Raw genomic sequence first — 12659 nt, 5'->3', positions numbered from 1 at the left:
AGAAATCATGCTTGTGTGCATAAAAAAAATCACATGCACTCTACAGTATGATTGCTGGAATGCAATTTATTCATTTGCACATGATAAAAACTCTTTGCCTGTCTCTCTCTCTCACACACACAGTCATGTCTACATGACTTCAGAGGACATTACATTGACTTGATTTCTTGCAGACTCTAACCTTAACCATAGTTACTACTTGCCTTACTTAAACCTATCCTTAACTTAAACCCAAACCTAACCTTAAAACATGTCTTCACCTTAAATTTGAATCATTTACATTTAATGGGGACTTGTTTTTTTTTCCCTGTAAGAAGAACAAGTCCCCATTATGTGACACGAACAACACACACACCGTTCATTTGGCATCGAGTCATTATTTCCTCTCAGGGATTCTATTTTCTTCCTCTGTTAGACTGACAGGTGAGGTGCAATATTCACACAGTCTCTATCATTAGCATTCAAATTGACAATACTCTATGGGCTGACAGGTGTGTGTGTGTGTGCATTTTCAGAGCATTGTTGTGTGCGTACAGATCACTCAGGGAGTCGGCCGGGTGTATTCTTGTAATGCACCGCTCTGCCAATAGATGGTACTGCGGTGCAGCGTCAGGACGCTGCTGCTGCTGCCTTGTGTCAGTGTGGGGCTGTGCTTTGTCTGCAGTGCACACAGCCAGGGCAAACTGGCTGTTGATGCAAATCCTCGTTCCCTTTCTTCCACGCTCGCAGTGTGTATATACAGTAATGCCCGTAGAGAGAGACGGGCCCAGATACAGCCCAAATTATCCTGCACTCAAGCTGTCTCGGCATGTGTGTGATGCTGGGTCAGCCAGCGAGCTCCTCCAATTAGAGGGCGCGTTGGGCTGAAAGGCTGACAGGAAGGAGAACGACACATGCATACATACAGGGATGCAGAGCAAAAAGTAGGCTAGGGATGAAACTCACACATACACGCAGACACACTCCCAAAGAGACACGGGTACAGACATGCACACATTCGTATGAATATTCACATCTCACACGCACAGCATCAGAGGCACATGTACTGTACATGCAAGCGCCTCCACACACCGACAGGCGCGCCCAGCAGTGCTGCATTGATTTCCAGCAGCTCTTTGATGAGATGAGCCATTCCGATTCCCTCCCAAGGTGCTGCTTTGCATAATTCATTTTGGAGAGGAGCGAAATGTAAAAAACAGAAAGCCGGCATGCGGGGCGCGCGATACAAACAGAGCAGCTACCTCTGTGCATGGCAATGCTGACATCAATTAACATGCAGATTCATTAGGTCTCCCTCAAAAAAGGAAAAATAAATCCCTAATATGACTTTCTAATGACTGCAAATGTAACAGTGAGTCAGACGGGGAGGCAGGAAACCTAGAAGACGATCAGATGGCAAGGCAAATGTTTGACTTGGAGACACTGTGTTGAATCAGTGGTTTGGAGGGAGATAATTTGGGCTGAGACACATGGAAGAGGCAGAATGAGCGACGCATGCCAACTGTACAGTCTATCAGCTCCGAACAGCACAAACTAGCACACAGGCTACAACTGTTTAATAGTTACAAGTGCAGTGCGCGTTGTAAACCTGTCTGTTTGTAATGTTCTGTTGTCTCGGCCTGTTTTAATGCTCCGGAGCTCCTTCAGAATTATTCATTAGTGAGTCCTCCTCAAACAGTTCTACAATATACTGTCACTTGTTTTGTGTGCTGGATGTTGTGTGTGCAGAGCTTTTTAAAAGCAGTCTATGATGCAGAGTGAAGTTACAAAACTTTGTGTTCATCCTACCTGGTTTATCTGCATGAAGATTTTATAGTCTGTGTTTTTCAGAAATTGAAATTGAATTTGCTTTAATTATTGTACACACGTGAATGTGTGTGTTTGTCCGATATGGTGAAATAAAAATAATCAGATAATCAATATGTTCTGTGAGAACAGATATTATTGGCCACGGGCTGCCAGTTGTCGACCGCTGCTACCCACAGACTGAAGGCACACTGCCCCCCCCCCGACTGACACAGAATGCTGGTTTATTCATATTTTATCAATATTGAAGTATCGCGTGTCCAAATTGCACCAAATTGGACACTGCACTTCATTAAGCGAGTAGAGTAGGATCTACCTTCTAATTCCACAACATCATTTTCACAACCATTAGCCCCTTAATTTCTAATCCCTCTGTCTAATTCTTCTTTTTATCATTTTACTTCAATCGATCATGAACATGTGGGTTTAGCTGATCAAAAGTAAAATATTTGTGTGATTATAATTTGTGGAAGTTCAGGCATCAACAGTCTTTTCTAAACAGAAAATGCACACAGCATGATTCCTAATTTATCTGTCCACAAACCAGACACCAATGGCTCGTATGTATTTACAGCACTGTCCTTGTTATTTCCACCTCTTTACCTCTTTCTCGTCCTCATCTATGTGTTTGATCTTGGTGTAGTCTACTGGCAGGTCCCAGCAGTCAGCGGCATCCCCCATGCCGTAGCAGCGGGAGCCCAGCAGGGCCGCTTGCCTCTGGGGGGACATGGGCTCTAGAGGGGTGAGCACAGAGTCCCCTCCAGCACCACCTCCACCAGCACGGCCGCACAGACGCTTGCTCATACTCAGGTCCAATGTACCGTTCTCATCAACGTCTAGACCGGGACTCTGGAGGGTTTTGTGTGTGGATGTGGTTTTCGTGCATATGTGTGTGTGAGGTGAAGTCAGGTGAGTGTACGTGGAGGAGATGATTTCAGTCAGATGATTATGAGGAAGGGGTAAAAGGATATAGAAGGCAGGGATGGAGAGAGAGGGATAAAAAGAGAGAGAGAGAGAGAGTTTCTGATTAAATTGCAGTCAAACATTCTCATACTCTAGGATCAGAGCTGGGCAAAACAGCAGCTGAGCGCACGGCGAATACTAGAGAAAGACATGAAAAGTGACTCTGATTTTTCTGTTCCTACAGTAAGGATGCTCACTTTGAAACTTTTCAGAAGTCTGGAAGAGATGGATCAGGAACACCTGCAGTTCAAATATCTGAAACAATATTCCAAATTCTTCCCTTCTGTCTAGCATGACAGACACTTGCAGTGCACAGTAACAACATAGCAAAGAGAAGAAGAAGAGGTCATCACTGCTGCAGGACGAGTGCATCCCTCTGTGAACCCATCCTTTCTCTGTCTCTCTCTCTTTCCTTCCATTCCACTGTCTGTACTGTGCAGATATAGGAGAATGTGTGTGTGTGTGTGTGTGTGTGTGTGTGTGTGTGTGTGTGTGTGTGTGTGTGTGTGTGTGAGCCTAATGTTAGCGGACGCAAGCATGGAGGGGGCAGGGGCTGAGGCTTAGGGGCGGGGGTTGAGAGCAGTGACTCCACTGTGCAATGTTATCACATGTATCATGTACATGTTCATCATATTCACCATGTCACCTTAAATCACTGAGCTATATTCATATATGTATCATACTTATCTATATCACTTTATAGCTGTTATATGCCCTTTGCATCTTTGTTGCCATATATATGTGTGTGTGTGTGTGGGCGTATTGATGTATATTTTTTGCATAGAGGTATATGCACAGTATGTGTTTATGTTTTTTTTAAAACTTTTTCCTTATTCACCATTCTCTGTCAATTTGTGAACATTTGGTCTGTTGTCATTTGTATATTTTCCTTTATGAATATTTATATCAGACCCAATTTGATTTGAGGATGATACTTTTGTAATTTTGGGACTCATCCAATGACATCAGCTTCTCACTCCTGCATTCACTTTTTTTTCCTGAAGTTTGTATCATTATGTCTATACAAACATTAGTTTTTTCTTAATCCAGATCGGACACGTACTGTCAAAGGATCCCAGACCTTCAGTGACTTATATTTCTGTAAGTATGTACATGTGTTTATGTCCATGCTCTCATTAATATCCCCTCTGTCCCTTATTTCCCATCTCCCCTTCTCGCCCTCCTCGCTCCTTTCACTCCCCTTCACGAGTAACAACGCACGCTCTAACGCTTATTCCAGCCGACAGTGTCCCTGGGGGTGGATTCTCCTGGTGTCTGAAGCCAAAAACCTCTGTGACGCACGCCGACTCAAAATGCACAGGGGTGATATTGGGACTGGGCGATGAATACTGCAAGAACTGTGGCTTAGCAGAGGACTTAAAAATAGAAAAGGAGGAAGAAGAAATAGAAAGGAAAAACTGTAGTAAAAACACTATAACTGTTAGAAACATAATTCAGGGTGAGATATAGGTACGATAAAAGAAAAATAAGAAGAAAGAAACCTTGGGAATCATCATGACAGACAGACATGGAGAGGATCGGCTGCTCGCCTGCTCCAACAAACAAGGGCTGAACGAGCACGCCAAAAAATCAGCGTTTCCACAATGTATGTATCAAAAACACACTCACTATTAAATCTACTGTTAATATTCAACTGTAGGTTTGGTCTCAAAAATGGAGAGAAGGAGGCAAAAGATGAGTAGAAAACGAGTCTGCGTCATGTAAAAGGGGAAGTTGCTGAGGAATACGATTGCACGCATTGCCGTGACTCGTCCCTTCCTCGCCAATGTGCCCGGCGGAGTGCCCCTCTCCTTGTCAGCCATTGTACTGTATGTAACCATCCAATTAATGTGACCCACCCCTTCATATCAAATTAACAAGGGTGATATGTGAGGAAACGTACCCCCCACTCACCACCTTCATTACAGACCCACCCCCTTCCCGCTCTGACACCCCACCAACCCTCTGACCCTGGTTGCCATGACGATGCTGTGAGGATAAAGGGTCAGACGAGGGTCCCTTCTGCTGATTCTCGTACCGATGCATTACTTCCGCCCACCTATTCCCAGGTCTTAAAATAAAACCAGTGTTGTGTCCCGTCGTCCTCTTTCTGACTTTTCTCTGCTTGTATCTCATGTTCGTGTCTCTCACTGCTCCTCCTCCTCCCTTTCCAACTTGCAAAACATTCACAGCTGCCTGTACGTCTTTTTGACAATTTGCTGACACCAGGGATTATCTTATTTTGACTAAATGTTAGGACGTCCTTGGAATCTATCTTAGATTTGCACAAATACACACAAATTATCCAAAGCTTGGGGGTTAATACATTGTCCTACATTCAAAATCTTTTCATGATATTTTTAAAGGTACAAATGAAACTTTTAGTATCATCAATCTACAATTTAATGGACAGTTAATCTAAGGACCTGTCACAGCGGAGTGTCTAATTTTGTCTGAAACTTGAGTATCACGTTTCAACTCAACTGAACATCTGATGGTACAAGTGTACAACTGCAGGCGACAGCAATAAGCTGATGACGCCAATTAAGAAAATCTCCTCCATAGACAAGGCTCATTTCAGTTTGCACGCAAAGATGGCGTTCTTCATTGGCGTCCTCCCAAAGGAGCCCCTGAAGTATGACAAGGCTTGTGTGATTTAAGGTTGGTGACCACCTTCAGAGGGGACTAATCTCACTGGTCGATAAACTTTGCACTCAAAAACACATCCCAGGTTTTCTTTACTGTTTACATCAGTCTCCTTTCAGACATTACATTAAATACATGCAATAAATGTCAGTCTTTGTATCAATGCACCTATCAAATAATCCAATGAGTAGACTGAGAGAAAGAGAAGCGAACAGATAGACAGACTGGAAAAACAAGGAGGCGAGAATGTATGAGTGTGTGTGTGTGTGTGTGTGTGTGAAGTTTCATTCAGACAGAAAGGAACAGTGTGTGCCGTGAGGTGTTAGATGAAAGAAGAAGAAAAAGAAAAACCCTGATTTGAAAGTCTGATCTGAAATCTGAAGTTTCCTGTCTTCCCGTTCTGCCCTGAGAGCATCCTGCCCGTTTGGCCCCCGAAGCACGAGAAGGACACACAATGAACTGAGATAGGACCAGAGCAGGGACGCTTCAGGCATTTGTTGCTTGTTTTTCATTTACCTCCTTTCTTTCCCTGCAACACCTCTCCTCTCCTCCGCTGTCAACATTAGCATTGAGCCAGCATTAGCCCTCTGCTGCATGAGCGCTCTCTCCCTCTCTCTCTCACTCTTTCTGGCCCCTATTTTCCCGCTCAGCATCTGGATGCAGATAACACAGGAACACCGTCCCCTTATCTGCTCAGAAATGACACACTGGGCTCACGCCGTGTCAAACGGCGCTTCGTCCTGCTCCTATCTGATCCCTAGACAGAAAATAAAAAACTGCCCCGCTGAGCCCTGAGTGTAAGACACAGCCTTGGATCTTTAATGGAATCTCTGTGTGAGTGTGTGTGTGTGTGTATACATGTGGTGTGCACATCTGAAACCTCCCTATCTTTGACAGTGATCACTGCCAGCATCAGTATAATGAAGGAAGCACAGATATAATCTGTCTTTTTTTTTCATTTTGTTGCTACAGTATGAGGACAGTCTTATACAGTTAACACTCATGGAGGCTAACATGTCAAATCAGGCAATATGTTTTCTTTAACTTCCACCAAAACAGGAGTTGATCTCATTTAACATTTACATCATGACAGTTATTCCAGTCTCCCGCTTCTTACCTGCGAGCACAGGTCCGGCGGCTTCCCCCCCATGCCATGTGGCATCTCCCTGCAGCGTGTAGACAGGTTGAGGATGGCCGTGGCTGCCATGTGGGCAGCCTCCATGTCGTGGCTGTAGTCAAAGCTGCTCTTGCTGCAGGTGCTGCTGGCGCTGCTGCCCCCGCCACCTCCCGCGCCCCCTCCACCGCCACCACAGCTCAGGCTGCTGCTGCTGCTGCTGGGAGCGTAGGTGCTGGTTGTGCTGCTGGCCGAGCTGGAGTTCTTGCAGTAGCGTTTGGCTGCGGGACCATTGCAGAAATTCAAAAGAGAAAAATTTTAATGCAATACATGGTTTTTACATTGGACCACGTTGGACCACCCAACATCACAACATTGTTCCAGCCAATCAGCAACAAGGGTATTCATGCACAGTAAGAGTGGATTGAAGGGGCAGAAGGAACGGTCCCTGAATATCTGTAGATGCTAACTGTACAATAATCCTCTTTCTTATAGAGATTTTGAATAAAACACGTTTAAACATCACCTGTTTAAACTGCTATTGTTTCAGAACAACAACTTGGAAATGCTACTTTCAAAATGAATCACCAAAGACTACTGCTAACCAAAAGTAGATAATGAAATTGGTGAAGACCCACATAATCATCGCTGAGTCATTTCAACATGAGTCGCCCCCAGACCATACAGTGGGCTGTGGTGACCACACACCAGTTCATGACATACCCCGAGTGGGCAGCAGCCAGTCACTCTAACCCAGTGGTCCAGAGATAACGGTTCATCAGTGTTTGACTGTCTGCTTCTTCAAGGGCAGCACACAACACACATACACCGTTGTGGCTGATTGTAGTTGTTGAACACATCGTTTTTGTAAATGCAGAGTCTATTTTGTCCACAGATATATTAATTTTCGTGGTGGCTCAGTGGTGCACCTTGGCTATACACGTGCATGAAAGTGAAGGGTGGAGCTTCTAAAGGAGCAGTGAAGTAAGGACTGTTTTTGTTTTTTGAATATCAGCAGTGGTTCCCCAGAATCATTAACTCCACCTTTAAAGGTGAGTTCATTGGGTTTAGGTAGGTTTGACACAGAGTTTTAAGACAGATCCTATGACCTGTCATACACTGTACAGCTTTAAGTGATAAAAGATTAGGATTTTCCTTTTCAAACCTTTTTATTTCTTTGATACTTGATAGTTAAATCTTTATACATAGCTTTGTACTAAACATATGGTTGATTAGGTTTGGTATCTTTAATGACACTCTTATCTAGGAGCAACACCACAGGCCACAGCAATCAGAGGATTTCACAACTCTAAGAAATGTATGCTTGAGACAGCTAAAAGGAATGTGAACTCTACACACTGTGTGAGTTTTTTTTAATACTGAATATAAAAAGTACATTCAACATGGGATGAATTGAAATAAAGATGTGTCACGGTAAAGTCATAGCAGTGGAAATAAAGTTTTGCTTTGATGTAGTACCGTCGTATCCTTTCGGCGAGGTGTCCCTTTGTCCGTGCACCTTGGGCGCGATGGCCCGCTTCCCGTACACCTGGTGGTTGTTGCTGCCGTCGAAGGCGCTGTAGTCAAAGCTGGTCTTGGAGTACTTCTCCAGCTCCTTGGCCAGGTTGGAGCGGGGCGTGCTGGTGGAGACATTGTTCTTGTAACCATACTGTGGATAGTCCAGTTGTTTGACAAAGCACATAGGCCTGGAAAATAAATGACGAGGGGGTGGAAGTTGGACCGAGGCAGTCAACATTGCCCAGGGGGAAGGAGACGGAACTTGGTGGGTTTGGGTAAAATAAGAAAGAATGGGCGGATGCAGGGGGAAGGGGCAGACTGTCATGGTTAAACTTCGGGATTAGAATGTCAAGGACAATGCTGGCAGATGAAGGGGGGTGTCGTGCAGGACATGTCGTGGCATGGATGTTTTGCTCCTTTTCCATGAAAAAACACAACCCTCTACCACAGGTTTTTTTTTTCATGAATAGTGAATAAGAAGCAGGAAAACTTAATTTCCACATCTTTGATTAATTTTGCATACTTTTGATATGCTTTTTGCTTTTGATTTGCCTTTACAGGCTTATAAACGACCTGGAAGATTGAGATGTGAGATCTAATGCTGTTGATGGTTGGTTAGATATGAATATAAATTGTACAATTACTTAAAACTTTTCATGATAATATTTCATGAGTATCAAAGTAAACCTCATTCAAAATGTTCTTACCTTTTCAATGATAAATGTGCTATTTATTTTTATAATCTAATAAAGCGATTTGCCTTTGATAGTGAGCAGGGAAATGAAGATGCAACGTATTCTCAGGAGACAGGAGAACAAGTGTAACACAAAAAAAGGGGAAGACTTAAGACATCAATAGTTTTAGGATACAAAAAAATAAAAAAACATATACCAACATGGCTTCAAAGAGGTCTTCAAGCTATTTGCTTGCCCTATATATAATGTGAAAATATAATGAAGAGCGAATACTACCTTAAGACTCGGTCGGAGGACTGGTTGGATTTGGGGCCGTCACAGCTCTGGTGCTTCTCCTGGGCTTTGGCCAGCTTCTCGGCTGCAGCGATGGGACATCCAGACAGACTGAAAAAATGAGGAAAACTGTCTTAAGTGGTGCCGCAGACCGTGCATGTGAGACAGAGGTGAAAATATCACATTGAATGCATGTGGTGCAAAGTGCCTCAGCTTGTTAAGAGAGTGCATGTCAGACAGTGAGCAGCAGTCAGTCCACATCTGTCTGTCGGCCAATCAATCCCTTTGTTCACCAGTTTGAGAGTAACCTGATTCTAGTTCAGAAAGTCTTAGTGCTTAAAATCATTCATTTGCATCACTTTTAACACTTTAAATAACAACACAATCGACAACAGCTTGCAGGTTTCCGGCTGAGCAGCTTGAAATAATTCTCAGAATAGATATTCCCATATGGACAAATGTGCATTTCTATGTGCATCTAGATTCCTTTCAAACGAACGGTGACAATTAACGCACACACACACACACACACGCGCACGTTGTGAGGACACTCATTTACATAATGCATTCCCTAGCCCCTTACCCTAACCATCACAACTAAATGTCATGACATAAATCTAATTCTAACCCTAACCTTAAAACCAAGTCTTAAGCCTGAAACAGCCCATTGAATTTGCGAGGACCAGCCAAAATGTCCTCACAATGATTGTATAAACTATAATAAACATGCACACACACAAACACACACACGTCTCCATGACTTCAGAGTACAATACCTTGACTTAGATTTATTTCCTGGAGACTTACTCAAACCTTTATTTATTCCTTGACTAACCCCAACCCTAACCAAAGCTAACCTTAACCTAGACATAACCTTTAGTAAAACATTAACCTTAACCTAACCCCTAAACTTAAACCTAACCTTAACCTAAACCTGACATTAACTTTAACCTAATCTTAACCTAATCCAAACCTTAACCAAAGTTAACCTTCACCTAAACATAACCTTTACCTGAACCTAACCTTAACTTTGACTTAACCTTCACCTAACCATAACTTTAACCTAACCCCTAAACCATCAACCTTAACCAAAACCTGACCTTAACCAAAGCTAACCCCATAACACACACAACAACACCTACAGCATGTATCCAGTGGAATTCAGAGCTGTAAAAAAACTTCCTCGTGACAATTAACTGACCAAATGTGACAAAAGTTCATGTTGTTATCCTTAACCCCCATTATTCTCCATCCTGTCTGTCAACTGTAGTGTGTCGGGGCCGCGGTGAAAAAGATGATCTTTGACAATGGCCTGCAGCCAGTGTGGAGCACCTGTCATAAGATGTGCATGGATGTGTGCAGGGATGAGAGTGTGTATCAGGCTGGGGGTAGGACGAGTGAGTATATGGAGTTTTATATCGGCTCTTTGAAGTGAAAGTGAAAGTTTACGGTGTGTGTCCACGAGCGCGTCTATTTCGCGCTGCGCATCCGTGTCACTTGAGCACAGCGTGGAGGCACCAGGGTCTTCCCAGGTCTGCACCTCTCCTGTCACCCTGGCTGAGTGGCAGAAAGGTGCTAATGGCTGCTGCTTCGCCCAACTCCCCAAACATCTGCTCTGGGTGACACTCCTCTTTCACTGTCACCTCACCACGTCTGACAGCACTGGCACGAGTGCCCTGCTATTTCAGTTTCTCCTTCCAAACCTCCACCGGATAGATGCCATTTTTTTTGCCATGAGCTGATGAATGATTTATGCTGTGGAAGGTGTGAATTTCTGCATTCCAATCAGGCTCTGTTAAACTGTGAGATTGTTGCGCAGCTGAACCACTTCACTTAGTTCCAACATTATTAAAAATATTGCACACATGCAGACTGAAACACACACACACACAAACAAACACACACGTCTCTATGACTTCAGAGGACATTACATTGGCTTACATTGATTTCATGAAGACTTATTCATACGTTAACCATAGTTATTACATGCCTAACCCTAACCTAAACCTTAACCTAAACCTAGCCTTCACCTTAACCTAACCTTAAACTAAACCTAACCTTAACCTAGACCTAAACTTGACCTGAACTTAGCCTTCACCTTAACTTAACCTAACCTTACCCTTAATTTAAACCTAACCTTAACTTAGACCTCAACTTAACCGGAACCTATACTTAAACTTAACCTAAACCACACTAAACCCAACCTAACCTAAACATGTCTTCACCTTTGAATGTAATGATTTATGTTGACAGGATTTTTCCATTAGGCAGACAAGTCACCATAATGTTACTCTGCCAACAGATGTAGGTCCCCACAATGTGAGTAATACCTGAACACACTCACGAACACAATGTGTTGGACAAACAAAAATAAATTAGATAAGATAAAAAAAACAGCCCAACAAAAAAATGAACCAAGTTCCATAAAGACAAGGAGGATGCAACATGGACAGTGCCAGTTTCATGTAGGCAGACTGTCACTTACCTTCTATGGGAGTTTCTGTTGCTATTGACATGGCCGCGTCCCGTGCAGCCAGGCGTAGGACACTTAAGAACATTCTCATACATTGCCACAACTTCACGCAGACAGGAGATAGGAGTGAAAGACAGGGAAGGTTAGGAGCCCCTTACAATCAAGCTCTATTAGTATGTGAGGAGCTTGGCATTATAAACATCATTAAGAAATGGGCCTGTGTGAACCCAAATGACCTCTTCTTCATTTTAATGAACACTAGTTTGAAAGGGCAGGCAAGGTTTCCCACCATATTGCTTCCACTTATCCTGCCCTTTCAAATTAGTATTCATGGAATAGCGACAGTCATGAATAAAAAGATGTCATTTAAGTTTAACAGGACAAAGCCGGCGAGAGACAGAGATGGAGGGGAAATTTTTTGGGCATGCAGCGAGCGGAGCGACCAACAGCCAGCAATCATGCAAAACACAAGCCTCGAAATCAATGGGAGAAGCAGACAGATGGAACACAGCTTCTTGATAAAGTGTGCTTTGTTATCATCTGCACGTTGTTAGGGTAGAGAGCGCAGTCTTCAATACCATTTACCATTAAAACAGTCCATAACTGTCCCAGATCCCCTCGGCAACCCGCCAATTAGATTAATGATCTATGGATGTCCGAGAGGAGCTGTTTGAGGGGGCGCGTGGAAAGGGTCGTCTGGATGCCAGTGGCACACGAGTCCAAACCCCATCGGCAGTAGCTTCATCATTATCACCCCCTTAAACTTTAACCCCTCATCATCCTCCTCTCCCTTACATACTAATTGGTATTCGGCGCAGGTAATTGGACAAAGCCTGCCACCTCAACATGCCACAAGCCAATGCATAATGCATATCCCACTTCCACCCTGCCCTCTGCTTAGAGACCGGCAGAATGACAAGAAATAAAAGCACTGGGCCTGAATCAGACAGCAAAGGTAAAACTCTAGGGATGCAGCAGAATAATGCAGGAAACAGGAAGTAATGTGGCGCTAAACTGTTTTAATATTATAAAGCTAAACCACTTCGAGGACAAAACATATACTCTGAGATGAAATAATTTGAATATTCTACAGGAGAGAGCTACAGTGAGCACCGGAAAGGGATTTAATGTATTTCAGATGTAATTTAATCGTCATTTTTCATATTTCCCG

At 43.5% G+C, this 12659-nt stretch overlaps 1 protein-coding gene across 8 annotated transcripts in view; it reads right to left on the bottom strand.

The window, feature by feature from the left end:
- The window catches only part of myt1lb (myelin transcription factor 1-like, b), a 128587-nt gene that overhangs the window by 14905 nt on the left and 101023 nt on the right, over window positions 1-12659 (bottom strand). For 5 of the 8 annotated variants that reach the window (XM_069535961.1, XM_069535960.1, XM_069535958.1 and 2 more), the window contains 5 exons: window positions 11501-11591; window positions 9019-9126; window positions 8009-8235; window positions 6533-6810; window positions 2410-2655 (listed from right to left, as the gene is read on the bottom strand). In XM_069535961.1, coding sequence (XP_069392062.1) covers window positions 2410-2655; window positions 6533-6810; window positions 8009-8235; window positions 9019-9126; window positions 11501-11591 — 950 coding nt within the window. The remainder of the gene's footprint in view (window positions 1-2409; window positions 2656-6532; window positions 6811-8008; window positions 8236-9018; window positions 9127-11500; window positions 11592-12659) is intronic. The other 3 variants (XM_069535965.1, XM_069535966.1, XM_069535963.1) reach the window with 2 other exon arrangements.

This window comes from Paralichthys olivaceus, chromosome 12 (genome assembly GCF_024713975.1).
Source record: "Paralichthys olivaceus isolate ysfri-2021 chromosome 12, ASM2471397v2, whole genome shotgun sequence".
In the NCBI taxonomy this organism is placed as follows: Eukaryota; Metazoa; Chordata; class Actinopteri; order Pleuronectiformes; family Paralichthyidae; genus Paralichthys; species Paralichthys olivaceus.
Note: the sequence above shows the minus strand (reverse complement) of the source record. Positions and strands in the feature narration are given on the sequence as shown.